We start from the raw sequence: 26,172 nt of genomic DNA on the forward strand, positions 1-26,172 counted from the left end.
CAGCTGGAACTCCACATCACAGAGGCATACACAGCTGGAGAGCTAGGCATCAAAATCAGTCTCTCTCAATGCAAAAGAACAGGCCACCTAGTAGAACATAAGTATACTGAAGCTGGATGTCTAAAGAAGCCCTCTAAAAGAGGTGCATACAAAAAAAAGCAGTGGTTAGCAGAAAAAGTCATTCTTCTGATATGTCTTAATAAAAATATACCCTGAGGAGAGAAATGCCAATAAATCAACTCAGAGCTACCTACTAGCTGAAACTCCTGAAGAGACTGTAACAAAGGGAGGCTCCTCAATTAAAGCAAAGTCAACAACTGTGCAAGCCTCTGTCAGTGAAGAATCAGACAATCCTGACCCTGGGTTCAATTCCTGCTGTGATCCAAGGACTCAAATGCAAGTCCTTGGTGAAACTTCAGATATACCTTCAGAAAACAATACTTAAAGCAGGCAAGAAATCCTTGAGGCTTTGGTACAGGTACAGCTTGGGGATTAAAACTCCTTATAATCATTTATTGCCAAATTTTTTTATTTTCTTTATAGCGCCACAAGGGGTAGGTCTAGGGTGAACAAGACACACAGATCAGGTTCCCTGTTTAAAGAGTTCATTAAAAAGTAAGAGTATAATCATACCATGTTACATTTCAAGTTTTTGTTGTTTAAGCTCTCACTAAATTCACTGCAAACAGACTGACTAGCTGAAAAGCCAGTGCAACACAGACCACAGTCTGTAGGAATACGAGGATTTAATCTCAAAATGCCCCTGCTGTACAGTCCAGGATCAGTACTGTCTAGATGTCCAACATCAAAAGCACAGTTGCGTTAGGATTGCAATGCCTGAGCAAGGAGCAAGGAATAATTCACAGAGCCACAGCTATAGATAGACATCTCATTAGGCAGATTATCTGAGTTGAAATTTCAAGAACCTTTAGTAAACTATTTTTATACATGAATCAAGGACGACTCCATATAAAAACTCAGCAATCAAAAGAGGTCAAGGCTTTGGATTTCGCACTGCATCCTGAGCTGGTGTGTCAGCAGAGTGATGCCGTGCACTGCTGTGAGCGGCTCCCTCCCCATGCTGATCCAGAGGGAAGAGTGCCACCTGCTGAGGTCCTGCCAGCCTTCCTGCATCAGTCCTCTCATCATCCCTGTCACTCTGTTCACATCCACCCTCCTCTGCCCGTGTCCTACTCCAGATTGCTCCGGGGTACCATGTGCCTTCCATCAACAGAGCTTCCTGCTGTGCTGAAGTTAGTGAAAGGAGAGAAAAGACATTCAGCCTTAGGAACTTAAAAGACAATAGGATTTCCTTTTCACCTGAATCAGGCTGCAAATCTCCTGGGAACCAACATGGCAGGAACTACGTTTTGATTAATTTTCTATTTATCTGTCCAGTGATCCTTTGTAGTGTAGGCACAACCATGGATTAGTTTTAGTCCATTTACACAAACAAATGAAACGTTCCTTATGACACTCTAGGAGTAAGGAGTCTGTAAACCAGGACCTACAAGAAAATCTAGATGAACCAGACTGACCTGCAGAGGGAAGGCAGAAGGCAAAGAACAAGAACATAACCTGTTCCGCATACTGATGATGAACACAAGAAGATATTATGAAAGCATAGTAAAACTTTCTAATGATCAGTGGGGTACTGAAATGTATAATTTGAACAGACTCTATAGTCTCACAGTAAGGGGTCTTAAAAAAGCTGTCGAAAAAACTTACATTAGAGCGACACAGGTAGAGGTATATATAAAGGGGAATAGCCCAAAAGTCATCTTGAGGTGTCTCAGACTATAGGTTGCTGCAGTTCCTCTCTGAGGCTGTGCTAACTCTGTTTCAGTGCAAACTCACAGTCCGAGATGCAAACTCCAATTTTTTAGCTCAAGTTTTAAGACATGCAAGTCCTTCTAGAAATTTTCAGCCCAATCTGCAGCCTTCTGGCTAACCCAAAACGTTCTCAAGCTTTAATTGAGTGGTTCATCTGAAAATTTATATTAGGACATTTTGCAATAAAGAAGCTTCAGCCACTTTTATTTCTGAGCACTTTGGTTTTGTATCAAATGATTTTATCAAATGATTAGTATATTTTAATGCAATACATGCAATACATGCAATACATGCAAAAAAAAGGTTATCATTATGACACTTGGCTGCCTCAGATAATATGTGACCTTTCTCCTACAGTGATTATCAGCAAGCCCCATCTAACAATTAATCTCAAAATCACTACTTTATCACTCTGTGTTGAGTTCTGATAATTTACAAAAAAAAGGCCCTATGAGTGGTAATAAGATAGAAAACTTTACCAAATAATATTTCTGAAGTTGTACTTCCCTTGTGTAAGTGCACATCCTTTGCACAAAGGGCTACATACATCCCAGGACAAGGGAGTGGCAGTTGGGCAAAGCTGCCTCCTCCCAGTAGAAGCACAAGAAAAAGTTGTACCTAGTTTTGGGGATTATCTCTGTTAGGGAGACGGGATGCACAATTTGCTCCATTCATTTGCATAAAAAATGCTCTCCCTATGCATTGTGCTGGCCTCTGTCTCTGGTGTGTTATAGATGGAAGTTCCTTCTTCCTCAGCGTGGGAAACAGGCAAAAACAGCCTACAGGCTCTCCAGAGTACAAAGAGCCAGAGGCTGGTATTATGAGAGACCTTTGCACCACTGCTTAAGTGGGACCCGGGGTCTGTCTCTGCCCAAGCTCTGAAATGCTACAGAAGCACTTTGTCAGCACAGGCAGGACACATTTTTAATTATACATCTCTGGTAATATTTGAATCACTTTGCTTTGCTCTTGCTGTGAACAACAATTGTAAAAGTCAAAGGCTCCATCTCAATCATGCGTCATCTGATCAACATGTGAAATAGCCGGGAAAACCCTGCCTGAATAAAAATTACAGAAGTACTAAAACAGAGGCCAAGATGAAGAAAATGAGTAATAGCTACTCTAAAAGAGGCATTATGATAAAATCATAACATAGAACATGCTTACTCTTTTTTTCTTTTTTTTTTTTTTCATGCTGTTGTAACAAATATATCACAGGGCCAGACCAAAGAAAATGCAAACTCCTGGCCAGACGGGCAGACAGATAAGGTATGATTGCACATACTTCCCTGAACAAAACTGTGCTCAACCAATCCCACAAGCAAAAATATAAGAGACAGTCTCATAGGTTTGAACCCAGCACATTCCTGCCATTCTCATCCATGGGAGCTGTCGTACTCTATCATCTGTTCTTACCTCTGGGTGCTATAAAAACACAGTAGAAAATTGTACTGTCACCCAGTTATATAAACTGTGTGTTGCATCTAAAAGCATGAGCCCAGTGGATGGTATAAAACATGCAAAGAAAAGAAAAGAGAGGGAAATTGTTTCCCCTTTGCACTTAACTAAGTACAAATTTTGCTGCATGGAAGTGAGGTTCTCTCTCTTTATATTTGCATAGTCTTGGTATAATTTAGTGGTATGGTTCCAAATCACCTCTTGTTACACATGTATAGAGATTCTTATTTTCACAACTTGAATCTCATATCTATGGACAAAGAGTCAGGACATTTCAGTTTGTCTTGAAAAGCAATGCATTTCTGAGGCTCTGTGCTAACACTGAAATGTAAGTCAGCAAATTTAGTGTATATTATTAGCAAGACTGCACTACTATGAAATGAAATTATGTTCCTGGGAACAGTCAGTGTTATCAGAAATACAACACTAAAGCGTTCCTGCAAAATAATTTGGTCAGAAGATCAGTAAATAAACATAACAAATTTCATTCTAGAATATTTCAATTTACATATGATAAATATGTCTATAAAAGTCGAGTAGCGCATGAAGGATTAATTTAGTATGTAGATACTAATTAATCAATACCAGCCTGCAACTCATTTTGTCACTACAGCTGGACCTAGATGGCAAATCTCACCGTGTGAGCTTGGGACAGTTATAATGAGAAAGGGATTGGGCTGGCACAGAAAAGTGCTCACTCAATAAATTTTGCTGGCAGAATCTGCTCATGGGGTTTTGGCAAAATCACCACCAAGCCCAGCTGCTCTGCTGCTACTGCCATTCCCTGGTGGGCTTGCTGGCTGTCCTTGCAGAGGTGGGTGACCTCTATTTCCCAATTGCTCCTGTGGTTCCTCCCTTGTTCAAAGCTTCTCTTGCAATATAAACAGACACCATCAGTTTGAACTACATAAATAGCCATGTAATGCTGAGCAATAAAAAGAACCAATTCTAAACTCCTCCCAATACAGATTTGGACTTTATATACCTTTTGAACTACATTAAATGAACTTTACCCCAAAATCAGTTGGAAACTTCAATTTTACTTTATACTGTATATTAAAAAAAAGCATATAAATTATCTTATTGACATCCATCCGAGAATAATTAAATGTTTAAAAATTATTTTTCAATGGCATTTTATGAATAAGACAGCTCTTTCCGTTCCTCCATAAATAATTCAATTTTAAGAGTTTAAAAATAAAATACACAAAGCATGTCCATAGCCTCCAGGTAATCCTTAAGAAAACTAAATTAAAATAATGAATTTGATGCAAAATACTGTGTTAAAAGGATACCACTAACATAATTTTAAATTAAATAAATATTTTCATAGATCAAGAGACTTAACCATAGCAGTTCGAAGTAATTTTAAATGCTGCATAGCTACGTTAGGATTATCATCTTCAGCTGATGACAGCATTTTTGTCAGGAAAAACAAATGAATTGAGCAATTAATTAAAGAAAATAATTTGTATTGGGTCTGGCTGAGATGGAGTTAATTTCCCCCAAAGTAGCCTCAATAGGGCTGTGCTTTGTAGCAAGAAAGGTGTTGATAACATGCCAGTATTTTGGCTACTGCTGAGCAGCTCTTGAAAAGCACCAAGGGTCTCTCTCCAGTCTTACCCCCTGACTCTCAAAGGCTGTGAGCTGGGGGTAGACGAGATCTTTGGAGGGGACAGCTGGGACAGCTGACCCAAGCCATATGAGGCCTGCTCAGCACTATAAGCTAAGAGAAAAAAGGAGGAAGCAGGGAAGGGCCTGTTTTACTTATGACCTCTGTCTTCCAAAGCAACCATTACATGTGCTGAAGCCGTGCTTCCCCAGGCTGAGCATTGTGGGCTAATGGGAAGTAGAGAATAAATGCTTTGTTTTCTTTTGCTTCTGGATGCACAACCTTTTCTTTTGCTTTATTAAACTGCCTTTACCTTGACCCACAAGTTTGGTTTTTTTTCATCTAATTTCCCCACTGAAAGAGCTGACTGTTGGGAGGAGGGAATAAAAACAGAAATGAAGAGCAGGGGCTATGCTGGGTTCTTACATTTGCAACCAGTCCTGGTTAGGAGTACGCTGTGGCCAGAGTGCTGTCAAGTGCACTGGAAACAAAGCAGATGAGAAAGTCTGGAGTATTATAGACGTACAGCTCTCAGGAAGGAAGGGAGGCATCTGCCCTTCACTCCCTATTATTGATTTTCATTAGACTGAGCACAAGCTCTCCCTGGGCAATGAATTCTTTTACTACCAAGAAACTACTTAGTCTTAAAGCAGGGAAGATTTTGTCTTTGAGCACTTGATCATTTCAGAAATGACAGCAAGTCTAGAGTGCTCCCAGGAAAGAAGGGTGTCTCAGTGTCCTCACTGTGCAGGCAGAGCAGGGGAAGAACAAGAAGGTAGCCATCCTGTTCAGAGGCACAAAAATCCACCATAGTGGGGTACACTTGGAAGTGGAGTGGGTCACCTACCTAACTACTTCAGCAAACTCCATCCCATTGAGACACTGGTGAGATTAAGTATGGAACACAAGAAGAAAGATTATGCAAAGACAAGGTTTCAAACTACCTGCGTCTGTACTGCAGAACTATTTTGCTGACATAATTAATAGTAACATTAAGGAAAAAGAGGAAAGCAATTCACATGACTAAAGGATACAGTTTGAAATTTGTTTTTCCAAGAATGGGAACAATTGGATTTAGCAATCTTTACAAGGAAGGATGGCCTGGTAAGTAAAACCAGAGACTGTATATAGATTCTGCTCTTGACCATGTTGCAACCAAAAAGCTGGTTTTGAGATTTTGAGAATGAAAACCTGATTTCTGCAAAAATTTTTGTACCTCTTCTGAATGAGTGATGCTACTCTTACAAGTGCATTTAGTTGACGTATAGGCAGAAATCTTCAGCTCCAACATAGCTAAATAATTGTGCCTTCAAACACATTACCTCTTTGAGGAAATGGAGCATTAATGCCATGTCTTCATCATTCAGGTCTAGGCTTCCTACTTTGTCTTCTTGCACTTTGTCATACAAAGTAGCCCAAATCCAGGATGGGCATAAGAAATCTTTGCCCAGAGATTGCAAAAATCTTCTTGGGGCTTTACTATCAACTTTGTCAATGAGAGATGAGGTCAGAGTAAAGCATGATCTGCCTTATCTTCACCTTGGGAGACACACCCTAGTAGATAATGGATGTAACTGTTGCTATAAATTCTACTCTGAATGGAAACACTTATGACTGCATCCAGCAGTGATAGTGTGCAAAACTTATTTCAGAGTCAGGTTTAGGCACTTCTAATCTCAGATGTAAAATTATGACTGCTTACATATTTTATGGAGAAATGAAGGATCAACTCAAGGCTTGTAAATAGCATAAGATCCTCAAAATTCCAAAGAGCGCTAGCAAAACTAAAAACTGTTAGGAGTTGCCACATGATAACTTTTTCTGCCTATCACACATGTTCACTAATGGAATAATCTCCGATCCCTGGTGGTCCAGGGCCAGCAATATTGAATTAGTGCATGAGAAACACAGTGATTCTGACTTTGTTTCAGTTATTTTTATATTTTAATTTCTCTGCCTCAAATATGGTCAGAGGGTCAGACAAGCATCACACCTACTATAGAGAGATAATAGCCATAGATTACTGCCTTATTAGTTTTATATTTCTTAACAGTGTCAGAAGATATCAGACATCCCTGGAACCTTTGACCTAAACTCTGAAACACTATTTATAGCATCAACTTTCATTTCTCAGGAAAAAAATAAATCTTGAAGGAATCATAAACACTTCAGTCATGTACATTTTGCTCCTCATTTTCTGAATCAAGTGGCTTAGCACAGATAAACTGTAGTTCACAAACAGTTTAAACTACCAGAATCTGACACTGATGCGAAAGAAGCAGTTTGCCTTGCCTCATCTTCAGCTACTCTGACCCTCTCTTGCACCAGCCTGAGTCTGAGAAGTGACTCAGGATGAGAATCCAGACTAAAACAAGCCCTAAAACTGTAAAATAATTAATTTTAGCCCTATTTACTTAATATGTTTAAGCCACTTGTCAGACTAAAGCATAAGAAATCAAAACTGCGTTCCTCAACTGTGCTTAAAAGAAAATAAAAATGCAGACTTATAACAGATAAGGGAAAAAGCCCTTTTTACCAATACATGAAGTTTTGTTTTCTTGCTCATTAACAGATTGCATAGTGCAGAGCATACTGCAAGAGCTAGAGGGTATTTACTGATGGGTATTTCACACCACCATCAGACTCCTAAATTAGACTATCAAAGTGTTCTCTGCTCAGAGCATAGAGAGGCAGACACTACCCATCAAATGCCAGATTGTAATTTATATGCCCTGGGAGGGATTTAGTTTATCCAGCTCTAAGCAGTGATGCTTTGGACAGTCACTTCTTCAAATACTTGACCAAGCAGCATCAGCACATTGGGAGCACAAAGCACGTCAACAAGAAACCTCCATTCAGGTGACTACTTCAAGGCAAGGTGTATCTTGCTGTAGATGAGCTTTTTCCTCTCCATTAATAGAAGCTCTATAATGTAGAGATGTATTCACAAATTCCATCAATTTTCAGGTGAAACTTTGCTGTTTGTCTCTCAAGCACCTGGCTTCCCTGCCACCTTAGGTATGTATTTCCTGTAGTACCTCAAAAAGAAAGTTTCAGGGAAGCAGCCTTGAGGGGGGAGGGGGGAAGGAAAGATAGGAGACATCAGCCCTAAACCCATGATTTACTTTTTTATTCCACCAAAATATCATAAGAAGTGTGAGTCATAAAAACAGGTGTACAAACAGCATACCTACTGTGACAAGTTTGCCAAAGAACACATACATCATTGTACCTTTCAGGCTTTTGGCCTAGTTGGTATCCATGAAAAGTGTGCAGCTAACATCATTGCCTTGTATTGAGAACTGAACAACTGTGTCCTGCCTAATCTCTGCATATGACTCCTGAATTGAAGCATCCCTGCTATTTCTAGAACTGATCAGTGTTATATTTGCTAATCTCAATAACTTAAGTATTTGTTTCTTTAAATCTCTTGGGTATATGAGCTCCTGGGGAGTAGAGACAGATGAGTTCTTTTGGACCTTCCGACTCACAAAAAATTTGAAGAGAAGAAAAATTGGATCATCAAAATACAAGAGGTCTGATTTATGTCTGTGTTACTCCCAAGTTATGTATTATACCATCTGGATCATAGGAGTTAAACAGATGCACCCTGGGTGTGCCATGAAAGGAACCTTTTGTTATTCAGTCCCACCCCATTTACTACAACAAAAACAACTTCAGTATACCCTTTCAAAAAATATGGAAAAGTCTGTATCTTAAGAAATAAGCAGTGAAAAATCTGTGTATTGGAGAGATATGACAGACTCATGCAGACTGCATGCCTGGAACTAGACATAGCATTATTTGAATTTGCATGAAAAAGGACACCAAAAGCAGCACTTTGAGGGAAGTAAAATGATCAGCTCTCCTGAATGACATTTGCAAACACTCAATGTCAACATTTATTCCTAATTTAAAGCACCGTCCAATTAAAAAACAGCTCACTAATTTCTCAAGAAATTCTTGCCTTCAGTAGGTTTCTAGATTCGCTGGTGCCCTAGGAAACATTTGTACTTTCTGCATTGCCCTGCTCTTACTCCAGTATACAAAAATGATTGGACTGTACTGATGAGGATTCATGGAACTGCTTTTTATCCTACTAATATTTCCTGATTTTCAACAGAAAGAAAAAAAAGCAGACTGCAGAAAAGAAAAATAAAACCCCAAAACTTACTTTCTTTGCCTTTCCCCTCACACACTGCTAGCCAAACAACAGTATTACTGCAACACCACTTTGAAAATATTTACACAGTACTAGTGGGAAGGCAGCTAAGCTGACTTGTACATGCCTGAACATTTGGCCAAGGTAAAAAAACAAATAAAGTTGGTAAGTTTCTTTTTAATTGATTCTGTTATCTATTCCAACTAGAACAGGCAACAAATCAGAACAAATGTTTGTGCTTTTGCAAAAATGGAAAATAGCAAACTTATTTTCCAAGGAAAGGAAATAAGTAGTGGGAAGACAATCACGTTTTCAGTTAGAAAGCAAGTGGAGTCAAACTTCAAATTTCCTTTTCAGTTCACAGGAGTAGGCTCATTTAATGATATAGAGAATTTTTATGGTGGCGTGCATATCATTCCTTGGTAGATGAATACGACAGTGTTCAAGATCTCTCCAATATAATAGATTTTGCTTTAATCAAAATTGCATAGATAACTTAAAATAAGCACCTCATTTGGAGAAAGAGAACTGCTGAGATATTGGCTCAATGTGTAATTACTGCAACACCTATTGGCTTAGATATAGGAGGAAAAGAGGGTGGCAAATGTGATGCCAATGTCTGAAAATGCCTCTGAGGTCATTTGTGGAAGAGATGCTAGTAGAACCAATATACATCATATACATAAAAGTGCCAGGAAGTACACTAAAGAACACGGACAATAACACAGGATAATGGGTTAGGATAACTGGGATTTTGGAGGCCAACTTCTTTGAATGATTGTGCAGATACAGGCAATTTGGCTGCTACACTTCCATTCAAAAAAGTTTCTGATGAAGTTAACTATCAAACTCAAACTATATTATGAAGGAGAAACTACAAAAAAGACGTCAGGAAATAAAAATGAATTTTCATTGCTAACTAAAAGTGATAAAAGAAGGTTAAGAATAATTATTTTCTTTTACAGTGGATGGATATTACCTGACAGTCTCATGGATATGTTTTCAGTACACTTACAAGTGAACTGGAAAATGGAGGAATAAAAAGGGACAGAGTTTTCTGATGATATTCAACTACAGAGGTTAATAAAAACAAAAACTGACTGCATATTGCTGCAAGAGGACCTCATGATGTTGAATGACTGTAAAATAAGCAGAAAAATGAAAATCAATAATAAATATAGTTGCTTGCTGGAGAAAAAAATGAAAACAAACAAAATCAACCTCACTACTTCCTACAAGATGCCTGAGATTCAGTTTTTGCCAGTACAAGAATTACAGCCAAAATAATAATTCAGTAACAAATTAACAATAAGAAAAAGGTCTTGTATCACCTACTTCACAATTGAATTTTGGAAATAATTGCTGCAAGACATTGAATATCAAAAGAAAAAACGAATACAGATGAGTACAAAGGGTACAACTAGAGTGAAAAAAGACTCTTAGGGGCTATTAATTACAAAAATGCAATATAGTGGCTGTCTTCAATGTGCCTGCATGATAAATACCTCAAAGGACGTTGAGGTGGCTTACTATGTCCTTTCACTTCCTTCCTGCCAAAGAAAGGATACAGGGCAATAAGTACTTTTGATTCAATCCAGTGCAGCCACTTTTTATGCTGTATGATGATCACAAGTACTGTTGGCACACAAGTAATTTAAAACAAGGAGACAGAAACCATCTACATTTTCAAATGAAGTCACTGATCCTAAAGTAGCTTACATTTAGCTATTGGGAAAGTAAATCAAAACCTTTTGAGAAAACATTGTGATGGATTTTGATGGACTTTGATTGCCGGCTGCAGCCATCACCTTAAATAAAAAATAAAACCAAGTAAATATTCTATTATTGGTTAGAAATAGGATTTAATGAAAACTCCAGAGCTGAGCACTCAGGCTTGCAGAGAATGCAATGCAGAATTCACCATGAATTGGGCATAACCAACTGTCAAGCTAAAAAATCCTAAGAGAGCACTCTAAAATAAGCCATGAAGAAAAAGCTATGGTAGTGGCTCTGATGCCTGGAATTCATCACATGTTACCTCCATGAATTACTCTTTAGAGGTGCCTGTTTCTTTCCATTGACTACGAAGGTGATCCAAATTACTAGTTCAGATACAGAAGTTTTCATTGCTGGTCTAAAATCAGATTAGATGAATCCCACAGCCCTGGAGCCTCGTTAACTGAAGTCTGACTTAACTTTTATTTGTACCTTCTTTGCAAACCAAACTCCTCCATGTAGAGCAATATTTGCAAGAATCAAACATTTTATATATGTGGAACAAATTATTAAGAAGAAATGAACAGACAATTTCATTAGCACATAATAAATTTTGAGGTTATTGAGTCAGATAATGTTGTAGCTACTTACATCAGTTTTAGGTCGTGCTCCAGTTGACACTTGGTAAGGTAAACAATTTAGATCCTGGTAGTCTCCTCTTCTGTTTTTCCAAGATCCTTTTTCTTGATGATCTCCATAAAGGCCTGTCTCTACTTGAACAGGGGACTGTAAGAAAATTTTTAAAACCCTATAAATAAAGACAAGTCAGAAATATTTTTAATGTGAACTCTAAGATAAAACCTCTGGAATTTTATCTTTTCAAAGCCTTTTTTTTTTCTCTGATGTAAGGCAAATATTTGATTTCAATCCTTTTTGTTTGTTTGTTTTTGTTTTAAAGCAGCTGCTGCATCATTTTTACACTTTTCTAAGCTAGACATCCAGTCATTATGGGAAGTCATTTCCTTAACATGCAGTATACACAGCTGGGGAACTAATCAATAATAGCTCACCTTCCCTAAACTTAAAGGAACAAAATCACTTTGTAGAAAGAGAAATGGTTTTATTAAAATTATTTTTAAACTTTTACTTTGTGTTAACTTTGTATATTAAACAGACATCCATCAAATTCCCATTTTTGAATTACAGATTCTGAGCTTTTCAAATAAATTTTTCCTTATTCCTGGGGAGTTCTCACTCAGTTTTCCACTTCGACACCATTTTTAAAAGGTGGATGTCCTAACTCTGGGACCACACTGAATGCAGTGTCAGGAAGAGACCAACTGCACAACATTCTCCCATGTTTCACATATCCTGGTTTGCTCAAGGAATAACTGGGTGGGTAAGCAAGAAGCAATACAAGCTACAATCCAGCAGATTCATACTACAATGAGGGAAACAGGATCATGGGTGCACTGCAAAGCAGTCCCAAGTTGGGAACAAACATTCTAATCAGCCCATTTTGAGGCTCTTCCCCTTCATGAAGTGACAAATGTGCTGCTTATCTTTAACAGCAACTGCCCAATTCCCAGTTAGTATATTTTGTCGGGATGTAAAATGAGGAGGTTTTGAAAAGGTGACAAAATAATTAGTCTGCAGCCTCCCAAAACTTTGAAGACATCATACTAATGCAAAAGAATTAAATGAATGTATTAGATAAAGTTTTGTTCAATGGAAGTCATATCTCTAATATAAGATGGGGTAACTATAATCAAACAGAATTTCCCTGTCATTCATGAACAATAAAAAAAAAAAATGTGATTCTTGTTCTTAAGATTTCCTGCTTTTTCTGTACTGAAACTGAGTACAAGATACTAAGTCGCAATGAAACTGATATATTAAACAACAGGGAAACACACTGAAGCAAGAGTGATTTATCTCTGATATTTCATTTACAAAGTGCCTCCTTCTATACTGCTAAGAAAGATTTTCTTAATAGGAAAGGTATAGATTTTACAGGAGAGGAACTATTAAATGTGCTTTCCAAAACTAGCAGCGTTGCCATTTGTAAATTCAGACAGTACAGCTTTTTGCACTTAAATAGTATTGGTGAGACAATGTTTCAGAGAATAATTTGATAGCCAATTATTTTTAACATCTTCTCTGGATCAGCTACTGAGGAATCCAGTTAGTGCTACCTCCTTGTAATACTTGCAAACAAAAAAATGACCAGTAGTAATCTATGGTTTACACAGACGTAGAAACAAGTCATCCCTTAGCATTCATGCAAAAGTTATGATGTTTTAGAAAACACCTTGAATTTGCTCACCAAAATACTGCAAGACTCCCTACTCTCACCCAATCAGTCCCATAATATTTATTCACTCAATTGATTTTCATTATCACATATTTTGGCTTCTTCAGTTTAAAAAAAAAAAAATCTGTTTAAATGAGTATAATTACAGTAATTTCACGAATACAAGCCGCACCAATTTGACCAAAATTTTGGTGGAAACCCGGAAGTGCGGCTAATATTCCGGGGCGGCTAATCTATTAACAAAATTCTAAAAGCTGCCAACACGGAAGTGAGAGCCCGCGGCAGCCCCAAGCCAAGCTGGAGCCCGGCCGGCCCCGGCAGAGGTGGGAAAGCCTGGCAGAGGCGGGGCCAGCAGTGTGGGGGGCGGGCGGCAGAGCCTGAGCCAGCAGGGCGGGGGAGCCCGGGAGAACTGGGGCTAGCAGTGCAGGGGAGCATGGCAGAAGCAGGAAGGCCGGCGGGTGGGGCTGCCTGGCAGCGGGGGAAGCCCAGCATAATCGGGGCCAGCAGCGTGGGGGAACCCGGCGGTGCGGGGGCCTGCAGTGCCGGCCAGGGCGAGGAAACGCGGCGGCGGTGCAGACGGGAGGGGGCGGCCCTGCCGGCGGGGCGAGCGAAAGCGGCGCTCGCGAAAGCGCCGCTCGGGAAAGCGCCGCCGCGAGCCGCGAAAGCGCCGCCGCGAGCCGCGAACCGCGAGCCGCGAAAGCGCCGCCGCGAGCCGCGAACCGCGAGCCGCGAAAGCGCCGCCGCGAGCCGCGAACCGCGAAAGCGCCGCCGCGAGCCGCGAACCGCGAGCCGCGAGCCGCGAGCCGCGAGCCGCGAACCGCGAGCCGCGAAAGCGCCGCCGCGAACCGCGAGCCGCGAGCCGCGAGCTGCGAACCGCGAGCCGCGAAAGCGCCGCCGCGAGCCGCGAAAGCGCCGCGGGGCGGGCGCGGCGCTCGCGAGGCGCGGCGCGGGGCGAGCAAAAGCGGCAGCGGGGCGGACGGCGAGCCCGGCGGCGGCAGCCCTGCCAGCCGGGCGAGCGAACGCGGCAGCGGGGCGGTGCTGACGGGAGAGGGGGGCCAGCGAGCCCGGCGGCGGCGGCAGCACCACCCGGCCAGCCCCGCCGAGCCGTGGCGCTGAGCTGGGCCACCCGGCCCCGTCGGCAACCATGAGCGGGCCGAGCCTGCCTGGCCCCGCCCCGAGCCAGTAAAGCCCGCTATGCCGCGATCCTGTTACTAATTGGCCAATTTGTGAAAGCTGCGCACGGATTCTCGCGACGAACGAAAGTGCGGCTAATATTCGGGGTGCGGCTTATCTATTGACAAAGACAGCAACATTGTCGAGGCACCGGGGGTGCGGCTTATAATCCGTGCGGCTTGTATTCGTGAAACTACTGTAATAACAAATACCTTTTCAACAGGAAAATGCAAAGGAGTAAAAAAACAAACAAAAAACTTCCATAAACGGGTGAAAAATCCTTCAGTAGAAAACTGACTGGCTCAATCAAGTGATTAAATTACAAAATATATTTCTGAAATAGAGAGTTTGCCATAAGAAATAACACTGTCATATGTTAGAAATTGTCCGCACTCAAGAGAACAACTTTCAGAGCAGCAGCTCTAACAAACCCTGTTCCCACTCATACAGTAGTCACTTGCCTTGGAGGCTTGGGTCTCCAAAGTCAGCCTCACATCTTTGAACAGTTCACCCAAAACCACAGTTCACCCAATCACAATTTCTTGTGTCAGTACCCAGTTGAGGATAAAAACATACGAAGAACACAAAAGCAGTTCATTTTATAGAAGCCAAATTTACACAGTTACTAGTAAACATATGTTTGAGAGAGGCTTCCTTCTATTCATGCTTCATGGCAAGTGACAAGAAGAAAACATTTGATGTGTGTGGAACAAATTACAGGCTAATTTTTGACTAAAATTTTGGTCTGAACCCAGAAGTGCAGCTTATAATCAGGTGCGGCCAATATATGGACAAAGAACAAAAAGTTGCTGTTTTAGTTTGGAGGACAGGTGTCTGCTGAGAAAGGCAGGAACTTCTCTTTGAAATGGAGAATGTAAACCCCCTCCCTCCAAATTATTATAATTTTGAAATCAAGGGGCTTTCAGGCAAAGACATGGGAATTAGGAATAACAGTCCTTTTCTAGGGAAATTAAAGTAGAAATACAGTACTACAAAGAAACAAACTCCAAGCCCTGACAAAGTCAGAGTACAACCTGACACCCGTCAGGCAGGGTGTTGGTAGCAGTCCCATTAAATGGTGGCTGCATTCTCCTGCAGTGACAGATGTGATTCAGTTGAAGCAGTGCTCCTGTACAAGGTGCAGTTTCCCTCTAAAGGTCCAGCGGTGATGTGGAGAAATCCAGTTTTCCTCTGGAGTCCAGTGGAAAAAGGGGCTACTTTAGTGTCCCAAAACCTCTGTTTTTATCTTGGTAAGAAATGTTGGGCTCTTCCCCCTGGCTGGAGCAACTTCCAATGGGATGCAGTAATTTTATCAGTCACACAGTGGGACTCAATGGGCCATTAGCAGAAAATGACTCGCTGGAGGAAGGATGGGTTGTGAAAAGATAAAGAAAAATGGCCTGCCTGGTTTCAATGGATGGCCCATTAGCAGAATATCTGCTGTTGAGATAAGGATCACTGCCCCCACCCTCAACAAATGGTGATAGAATAGATACCTTTTATCGCACTCTGCATTGTAATGTGCGACTTATAATCAGGTGTGGCTTATATATGGACAAAGAATGAAAAGCTGCTGACAGCCAGAAGTGTGGCTTATAATTGGTGCGGCTTATAATCACGAAATTACTGTACTCACACAACTTGTGTGAAAACCAGAATGTCATTTTTCCACTGCAACTGTCATTTTGAGATCTGTGGTATCTGTTTCTTTCACAGTACATTTATGGAGAGATTTATGAGGATCGATCTCTTCTTGACTATAAAGTAAAACTAAGGCCACCCATTCTCTGGCAAATTATTCATTAATATTTAAATCAGAGGAGATTATTCCCTTGCTCTACAAATTCTTTTGCAGGAGACAGCAAATGGTATCCCATCATTAGTTCCACAACAGATTTTCCAAGACTCCTTTCTTGCTCTGATCTTGCTAGTCTCCTCAGAAAGACTTTGTATTAAGTGACCTGCGCAGCTTCTGTATTGGAATTGGCTCTTGGAGGTTTCAGGTCATTCCTAGTTTGTTAATTAAGGTTACAATAAAATGTGGCTGACTCACATATTTGCCTGTCCACAGACAACCAAAATGAAGAGATGTCTTACAGTCATTAGAGCAGGAAGAAGATGTGGCTTGATAAAGAGGACTGCAACTGCTCAAATATAATATTAAGCAAAGTAACTTTGGTGCTGGTGTTGGGAACATCCTAACACCCAAGCAGAGGCTTTTGGTGGGAGCATATGTCCCAGGAAAAGGCTGTGAGGAAAGTCCTGGTCTCTCTGTACTCAGAAGATGTCTCAGGACTATGCCTCAGGAAGAGAAGTGCAAGTATCTGGGATGCTGCTGATGGCATTCTCTGTGCAACCATTTCTAATGATGCTGTTTTTATGTATCAAAATTAATTTGAAAATGTCACCTATTTAGAATTTTTCTGCAGTTTATATGCAATATGCCCTTCACTGAATGCTTCAGCAAAGGATCTGAAGTTGTATCCTATGATCTTCAAGCCATCATGGAGAAAGAATTATGCCTACCAAACCACAGATTTTACCTTAGTAGAATAGGCACAGCCATAAAACAATGTGTATTTGGATCACTGGTTACCAGACTGGCTCACAATGGGAAGTGTTTAAACTCTGATGGCTGGGATTTCACTTTCAGACAGAAAAGCAGACTACACTGTCACTGTATTTTGACAGAAGACATTGAGCACTCTCCTGCAAGAAGACAGAACATTGTCCCTTAATAGGCAAATTAATTTTGAAATTAATTCAGTTGGACAGAGCTGGTTCTGACTGGCTGACAAGTACAGTAAGAAAGAAATGAGAGACAGTGCAACATTCTGAACATACCACCTAGAGAGACATGAACATTTACATTGTGATGATCCACAAAGATGCTTACTTTAAGAATTTACTTTTACAAAATGAAGCAGTAGTGACAGCAAAAGCATTCACAGAAGATTACCTTCCATGAATTTCAAGCCAACATTCAGAGTTAAAAATCCACACAATTCTACCTTAAGAACTGAGTTTAATGAATGCCTCAAGTAGAGAACAAACACTTCTGTTTCTCATGCTGGTCATTCTCCATTAATTGCTTATATAAAAAAACCTTGCTTATTCAAGAATTAATAAAATAATATCATTGCTCCTTTAATCCTCTTTGCTCTAAACATAAAAGCTTGAGAAACTGTTTGTCATCAACTCATGACACCTGTAATCACAAAATATTCTTAACTAGAGGATTGCAGCTCTAAATCAACTACTCAAACAAAAGAAAGAAAGAAAGAAAGAAAAAATCTAGCTGTCCTGGGGTGACCGGGACACTAGTTCAACTCTTAATGAAGATAGTGTCTCGCTTGCTGTTGTATCTTTAAATAAATATAACAAGTATTAATAGGCTAGCACTTAAATTAACAATCTGAAAAACATGAAAGCAAATATTCCTAGGAAAAAAAAAGGTTTTTACTGATTTTAATTCATACAAGCACACCCTATCACAGTTCTGGTTATTTGACCATTAGTTACTAATGAAATTAGAGATTTCATTTTATTTAGTGAAAACTTTTAACTTCACCCTAACACCTGAGCTCCTTGGCTTATACAGAAACACAGCTGGATCTGAAAACTATGGCTTGAAGGATGTTGTAGCTAAATGTTAGAGAACGTATCATATGACACACACACACACATTCTTACCAGTTGCTTGTGCCTTTTAGAAGAAGGAGTACTGGAGGGAGAAGATCCAGCACTCAGAGCTTCTTCAATATCTAAGTTCAACTGTTCCAGTTTCTTCATAAGCCATGACATAGAGTCTGGCCATTCAGATTCTTTTTCTGGTTGGATCTGAAAGAAATCAAACATATGTGAAGTCTTACAATATTCAAACTGTTTCTAACTTGAAGATGCTTGTTTTCTCTTCCAGCCCCCAAGGAAAAAGCTGACCAGTTCTTTCCCTGTCCTCGAGCAACATTTTTCCATTTAGAAAGCTTCAATTATCACTCTTGACGACACATATTCATAGCTGTTCTACATACTCGAATGACTTCTGTATATATGAATGGCTTTCTAACACTTCATCTTGGGTTACCCACTGCTATTTCAAGCTAAGCAGAACCAAGACTAAAACTAAAGTCACTTTAATGCCTCTTCTTAAACCACTTCTATTTCAGCATCTCTCCAGTGATTGCTTGTTGCCAACAGAAACCAGAATACTGAAGGTCATCATGTGCACTGTATTATATTCCTTACTATAATTCTAGACTTGTAAAATCCTCTGCCCATAGGATGGGAATACTTTATTCTTCACTTTGTCACTAGGATGGCATCTTTCCTTTTTATCCGAAGAGCTTTACTGTATAACAAAAATTTTAATCCATTGTAATGTAATCAACAAAGGTACTTCTCTTATTCCTTAGTTTTCTCAAAATCCTTTCCAGTATTCTCCTAAGCACCTTTCCATGGCAGTCCCTATGCATACTGCTGCATTATGCCTTGTTTTCCTTATTCACATATTTTCTAATGATCCACTATAAAAACAAGTCACACTGACCTCCCTGTCAACACAGGCAGCTACTGTTCCCCAGATGTCTCTGTCCTGAAGCTACTTCAGCTCTTTCATCTTCCTTCCTTTCACAAACAATACATATCTTTGCACAGAAGATAATTCCATAGTGAGCATGAGCAGACAAACAGTAATAATGCATTTTCATCCTGTCATAATCCTAAGAGCATCACAACCAACACTCTCAAAACCTAGAGGAGATAGATGAGTACTGTTATTACTCTTACCTGATAAATCTGTATGGCGCTTTGTTTCCTTAGGAAGGTTTCACAAGTGGGACAGAATGATAACTGCAATTGGCTCTTCATTGTAGGAAAAAAACCTTTACAAATAGAATCCAGGAGATTCTCTCCACTATTACACTGACATATATTATTACTAATGGAATTACTCATCTTCTCCACAGTAACTAAGGCTCCAAATCATCAGACACTGAGTCCCATATTAGCAACAAATGCGTATTCCCTTCAGAAGGGTTAGTATGATCTTCATAGGGATTGTTTCAAAGCACAGAAAAATAAATACCCAATTTTTACTTTTCCAAATCTTTATTTGGAATTTCATATTTTTTTACATCCTCTGAGCACTTTGCCTGAAATGTTGTTATAACTGCTAAGCTGTACTTCAACACTACAGCTATTAAAATTGTTTAAAGAGGTACTTTGCTTCCCATTGTCTTCCCAACTATTTCCAAGTAAACGACACGACGTTCCACAGAAAATGAGTATCAAAAGACACTTCTCATATTTAATCCATTCTGAGTGAAATGACTTCACACAGGAAATGTGCATATTGATGTAGGTCCACAACACTGATTTGTAAACAAAGCGAATGCTTTCCTGTGGTTTTGTTTCCTCACATACTGATCTTCCCAATACTAAAGAATGCTAAAAAGAAGACTCAACAAGGACAAAACATGGAAACCCGCCCAAATTCCACAAACAATAATGTATAAATTCCGTGAAAATCTAATATGAATGTTCTATTTCTCAACGCAGTTAAAATGCAATTTATGAAAAAGGGGCTGGAAGAATACGTTTTCTTACTTAACAATAGGAAACAATTCTGAAGCAACAATCACATAGTGAAATAACCAAAGTGTGTTTGATTTCTGTGAGCTACGCAAAAATTGTTCTTGCCAGGTGACAAGCACTGAAGGTTACTTTAGAAGTTTGGATTTCTAAGTTTAATAAGACACAGGAACAACTTTCACATGTTGAAACAGACTACTTCCTGTTCCATTTTGAGGGGTGTTTGAGAGGGGTCTCCAATTTAGCATTTTCCATTAAAAATGCAAAGATAAAAATTCATTAGGACTTAAAAAATTTCGAAGACTCCAAATGTATGCAACAGCACACATGATATTGCATTACAATAATAAGTACAGTTTCATGCACAGGGAAGCATATTTCACCTTTATCTTGACAAACATTTACCTACTGGAACACTACCTCCAATATTCAAACAACTGTATGAGTCCAACCCCCCTTATTTTCATAAATTTCTTGTTTTAATGCTACAGAATTCAAATCACAGTGATTTATAAAAATTACAAGTCCTAAGGAGTTTTACCAAACTATAATTGTATTAGCATTCTCCATTCAGTTCTTTTTTTTTTTTAGTTCAGTAAGACTCTATATTGTGTCTATTAAGGGGATGAGGAAAAAGATGGGGTTTCATTATCCTTGAAGATAAAGCCAAACGGGGCTAGTTAACAAATGCCATTCACTAACTGGAAATTTGGCACAAAAGCACCATTTGGAACAAATGCTGATTGGCTACGTATTTCAAAGGTTGCCTGAAATTCCTGCTAAACAGAAAAAACATGATGCTACTTACATTCAAAAATATACAGCCTGCACAGTAGGACTTCTAGCCAGTGAATAAATTTTGCCTAATCCATTCATGAGGAACACAGCTCCACAGTGTTCAGCCCCAGCAACTAGGTTGGACACTATCAAAGTGCTCCGAAGATCTGAGTACCAGTGTTTCCAGCCCATAGCAACTGCAAAGGCAGCAGGGTCAGGGAGCCTTGGAAGCTTTTGTGTCTTGCCCTTCAGAAAGAAAAAATCTCACTTTAAATTATCTAGAGAATCACAGCATGCTTTATTCATTGGGTTTTTTTCCCCTAAAAGGTTACAGGGAGAACACTCCTTTCCATATACTCTCAAGGTCTTTCTTTGTTGGAGCCATAGCCATTCAGCAATGCATAGGAATGCTGTTACCTTTTGAAGAACCTTGAAAGCATAGAGACAGAAGTGCTCTACAGAAACATTTTGTACATGATACCTTAGAACACAGAATAATTTCATTTGGAAAAGACCTTTACCATCACCAAATCTAACTGCTAACCCCGTACCGCCAAGTCTACCACTAAACCATGTCCCTCAGTGCCGCAGTACACATCTTTTAAACACCTCCAGGGGTGGTGACTCCACCACTTCCCTGGGCAGCCTGTTCCAAGGCTTGACAAACCTCTCAGTGAAAAAAACCCAAAAAATTCCTAATATCCAGTCTAAACCTTCCACGGTGTAATTTGAGACCACTTCCTCATGTCCTATCCTAGACAGATGAGCAGTTATAGAAAGTGAGACCAGAGAATCCTTTGCCAAACAAGTGTTTCAAGGTAGAGCAAAATTGTCTATGAAGATCATGGCATATCTTAGGCCAAGAACAAATTATTTGCCTCGAAAGTAAACTCCTCTGCCATATAGATTTCTAAAGTCTCACATACTCACAGTAGATTAAAAAACCTGTAATCATAGAACAAGCATCATCTTCCATGGAAAATAGAAAATTAAGTGGTATGAACTTCCTAAAATCAGTTACAGATGCAGCTATTGTGCTTAAGATGGCTATTGTATAGAATAATTATCCCAACAAATAAGATTTACTAAGATATATTTAGCAATCAGCCAAACATAAAACTCAGTTCTATGTTGCTACTTCCTACAGCAACCACAGCCCATTTTAGAACTGATTAATGACTTTGTTACATGCACACATTCATATGTATCCTGACTCTGTATTCATTCACATAGCTGAAATTTCATTACTACCAATAAAATTTTAACAAATTAGAGGTAAAACAAGGTGCAAGATTGTTCCCAAACATCTAAACACTTACTTGGTCATTTCTAACATCGAGAAGAAAATACGTTCCAAACATTCAGAGGTTAGTGCCTTTTGGACCAAAAAAGGGCTTCTGCACATTGTTTTTAAGCTTTCAAGTGTTCTTCACTAATCTTATTCGGCAAAAACATCTGTGATGAAAGGCATATTTGTTTCAATGTTTGGTCATGAGGCTTATTGCAAGAGGCATAATAGCTGCCAGCAAATCTAAATTTAAACTGAAAGAATGTGGCAGAAATGAACAAGTCCATATAGAACACTCAGGGGTCAGGGTTAACCCTGCTGCCAGACCTCATCCTATACTGGAAGCAGAAAGGCTTTCCAAGTGAAGGGTTATGAGAAAATTACACAACTCTAAATTTATCTGATAGTTTCTGGCTTTCACTTCAGAACTTCAATAGGTCCAATTGTTCTAGTAATTAATGTATTGTACAACTTTGGGTAGTAAATCAGTAACCTCCAAGTAAAAAATACCAATGCTATTTAACGCTCCTCCCTATTAAATCTGCTCAGATAAAAATTCTCTCTGATGTACAGCTGAGATCTGTAAATAATGATTTTGTGGAACAATTTCAGGGACCAAATATCATACTCTGCTCTTGCTGCACAGATGGGGCTCCTCTGTTCTTAAAAGAATCTCTGTGTAAAAGAAGGTCTCTCAGTTGTTGATGCCTTTGCCTACAGGGACTGGGGGAGGAAGCCAGATTAATTCCCAATGCAAAGTCCTTTAAAAATAATTTAGAATACTAAGGACTCTTTCATTCCAAAAATAGATTTATGTGTACCTTTTATATTGAAGATAAAATATTTCAAAGGCAATATTCCTTAATATCCCATCACAGTGTTGCTTAAGTATTTACAGAGTTATTGGACAGACAACTAAACTGTGGCACCTTCATCCTGGAAAACAAGTGAGTAAACTCAGCAGATAGCAACAGTTTCACTTCTAAGAACTGTATGGATATATATCTGAAATTATCAAGGAAGTCTCTTCCATCTCTCAAGTCAGCAGGCAAGGCCATGCATGTAGGTTTCTGGGAAAATGCAAACTCATCAGGGACATCACATAAAATTTAGAGGAAGCTGGATCCTTCTGATCCCCAAAACATCCACATAAGATGGGCTGTAAACAGTTTTGAAGAAGAAAAGCTGCATAAATACTAACATGAAGATATGTGTTAATCTGTTTTAAAGGGAACACAATTTCCAAGATGAATAATTTTCCCCTAAAGTTATTACACTCTTAAATGTGTCTGTGTATGGAGTTTTGATTTTCATTCCTATCCAGTCACTTTTTGCTGCTTTCCTGCATGAAGGCTTTTGCCTCAAGCTACTGATTTCTTCAGACAAGTTTTCAGAAGTGACACAAGCCATACCTGTATGAATGATAAAGCTTTCTGTGTTTTTTGATGCTCTAGAGCAAACTAAATTTAATTTTAAACACACTTAAGGTGGTTTCCAGCTTTTCTGCATTTTCCCTTACAGTGGCCCCACACACCTGCCTTAATTTTCTTTCACTAAGCTCAAGTGTGCATTTCTACGATTTTATGTCTCTGTATTTAAGCACATCACTATGTCTTTGAATAATGAATACAGTAAAATATAAAAAATAATGTGGAACTACTAACTTCAAGATATAGTACAATAAGGATATATGCTTGGATTTTTAAATGATTAATAGGTGCACATGAGATAAAAAGGAGCCCAAAGAAGTCATGAGAAAATAATGTAACATAACCCTTACTTCATTACATGTATTTGACTACTTGACTTTTCAAAGTCAAAGGAGCTCAGAAATTGACTAAATTCTTTTTTATAACTGCTTTTAATTTTTCAGACACTAAGATGGAAAATTTGACCTTTAATTTGTATTCAAAACATTGATCTTGCACAGTGATAATGTCCATTGTCCATTGAGAGAAAATAAAATTCTGAAGTCCTATCTCTCTTTTAAGGGTTCTTGCATCAGTTTTTAAAGAGTACTGCTCTAATCTACGAAGGACAGGACAGAAACCCTTGTATGAATGCAATCTTCCACATCCTAAGTCTAAGGAAGATTTCCCAGATGAAGAAACCCAAGTTAATGCCTACAACTGAAGGCCACAAACTGCATCAGCATGGTATTTCACCCAAGACGAGAGAAATTGGAAGAGGTGAAAAAAAAGAATTTAGTTGAAGACAAGGTTAGGGGCAAAATGTATTGGAAAACAGTTCCACACTGCAGCAGAAATTTTGAAGTGCAGTAACCTGAACAGTCTAATATGAAAATTCTGTTACAGCTTCATTTTGTTTCTAGCAAAAGCAACTAGTTTTGTATTGAACTTCTCATTAAAAAAACAAACCAAAACAAACCAAAACAAAAAACAATGACAACTTAAAATGACATCTAGTTGGTTTTAACAACAAATTGGAATTTGGGTTTGCTTCAATGATTAAATTTTCCCCAGCATCTCCACCTTCTAAAAAATTATGATGTCAAGCAACACCAAATTTCACAAACAAGCTGTTTGTCAAGCCTGTACTGATGACACACTACAGAACTGGCACCCAAATGGCCAGACAGGCTGTCTTAATTGACATCTGCTCCTATTTCGGCACATGAATTATCCTCTTGGGTTATCCCATCTTCACAACAGATGCCAGCCCATCATTTATCTATTCTACCATTTCCTCCACCTTGTGAGGTGGAAGAAGTGAACTGCACTTATAATATCCTAAACACCTGCACCAAACATTAGTCAAATTCCTGACACTGTCCATATTCATTTGGTCTGGCACCATCTGCAACAGAGGTTGTATCTGCACCTCACAATCAGTGACAATGAACATCAAAGTACTTTACACACATAGGTATTGAGACACAATTAATTTCTTCATGAAAAATTAGTAATTGCAAAATCCTCTCTTTCCATGAATCCCACAGAGAATGTAACCAACTTCTGTCTGTTCACAGTGGGTATTTCCCTGCAGTGCTTCCTGACTAATAAATTCTAGGTTTCAGACTGGGTTCCATGAGACTGAGGGATCTCACGCCACTAAAATCACAAAAAGTTACAGACCAGAATAAGTAATTTACAGATCCTTCTCCCCAGTGTGGTTAGTTGCACCTTTTGAGACTGGGTAAGACTTAACCAGTTTTCCTAAAACAAAGTTCTCTCTCTAAAAAACTTTGTGGTTAGAGCTATCCAGGATGTGTAAAAGCTGGGGTCAGCTTCACGTTTGGCCTGATACATTTTATATGCTTTAGGGGCAAGGGGACTACTTCTGAGTGACAGAGAAGAATCAGAAGATACTGATATTCTAGAAGACAAGAGGGAAATACTCGTAAATCATCCCAGAGGAATTAGGGAGGGCTCCTCCCAAAAGCTGGGGCAACCCACAGCTCAGCTGAAATGCCTCTGTGCCTAGGCATGATGGCATGGGAAACAAGCAAGTGGAGTTGGAAACCATGGTGCAGCTAGAAAACTGTGACATAGCAAGGAAAGATGCTGGGACAGAACTGTAGTCAAAGGCTATGAGCTTTTAAAAAGAGACTTATAGGGGAGAAGGGGGCAGAGGTTTTGTGCTCTGTGTTAGGGAAAGGATAGATTGTGAAGAGCTGCCTCTGAAAAACAGCCATGAATAGGTTGAGAGCCTGTGGGTAAAAAAATTCAAAGACAGCACCAACAAAGGACACCTGCTGGTTGGGGTCTGATCGGGGGAGGCCAAGGTCAAGGCCTCCTGCTTCAGATACAGAAAGCATCACAGAAGACTTCCACCACCCAGGCATTTGCTGGGAAAGCAACACAGCTAGCTGTAAGAAATCCAGGAGAACCCCGGGGTGCATCAAGGACAACTTCCTGGTCCAGGTATTGAACAAACCAACCAGTTGAAGAGCACTACTGGACCTGGTGCTCACCACAGTGGCTGAGCTCATTAAAGGGGTTAAGACTGGAAGCAGTTCAGGCTGCTATGACCATGACCTGGTTGTGAGTTGACAAAATCAATTATGTTGGAAAAGACCCTGAGTGCATAGAGTCCAACCTATGACTGAACATCACTATGTGAACATCAGACCATGGCACTGAGTGCCACATCCAGTCTTTTGTTAAACCTTTCCTGTTCATGATCTTGAGGAACATAGACCTGATTAACTTGGGAAAAAAGAACACCGGTAGTTAAACATAACATGAACTAGAAAACAGTAACACCAGATAAAAGGGATAACAATAGGG

The 26,172-nt window shown here is 39.5% G+C and overlaps 1 protein-coding gene across 1 annotated transcript in view; it reads right to left on the reverse strand.

The window, feature by feature from the left end:
* The window catches only part of STARD13 (StAR related lipid transfer domain containing 13), a 294,142-nt gene that overhangs the window by 200,693 nt on the left and 67,277 nt on the right, over window positions 1-26,172 (reverse strand). Inside the window, exons 3-4 of the mRNA XM_033084301.1 lie at window positions 17,962-18,108; window positions 11,433-11,567 (exon numbers count right to left, since the gene is read on the reverse strand). Coding sequence (XP_032940192.1) covers window positions 11,433-11,567; window positions 17,962-18,108 — 282 coding nt within the window. The remainder of the gene's footprint in view (window positions 1-11,432; window positions 11,568-17,961; window positions 18,109-26,172) is intronic.

Source organism: Catharus ustulatus, chromosome 2 (assembly GCF_009819885.2).
Source record: "Catharus ustulatus isolate bCatUst1 chromosome 2, bCatUst1.pri.v2, whole genome shotgun sequence".
NCBI lineage: Eukaryota > Metazoa > Chordata > Aves > Passeriformes > Turdidae > Catharus > Catharus ustulatus.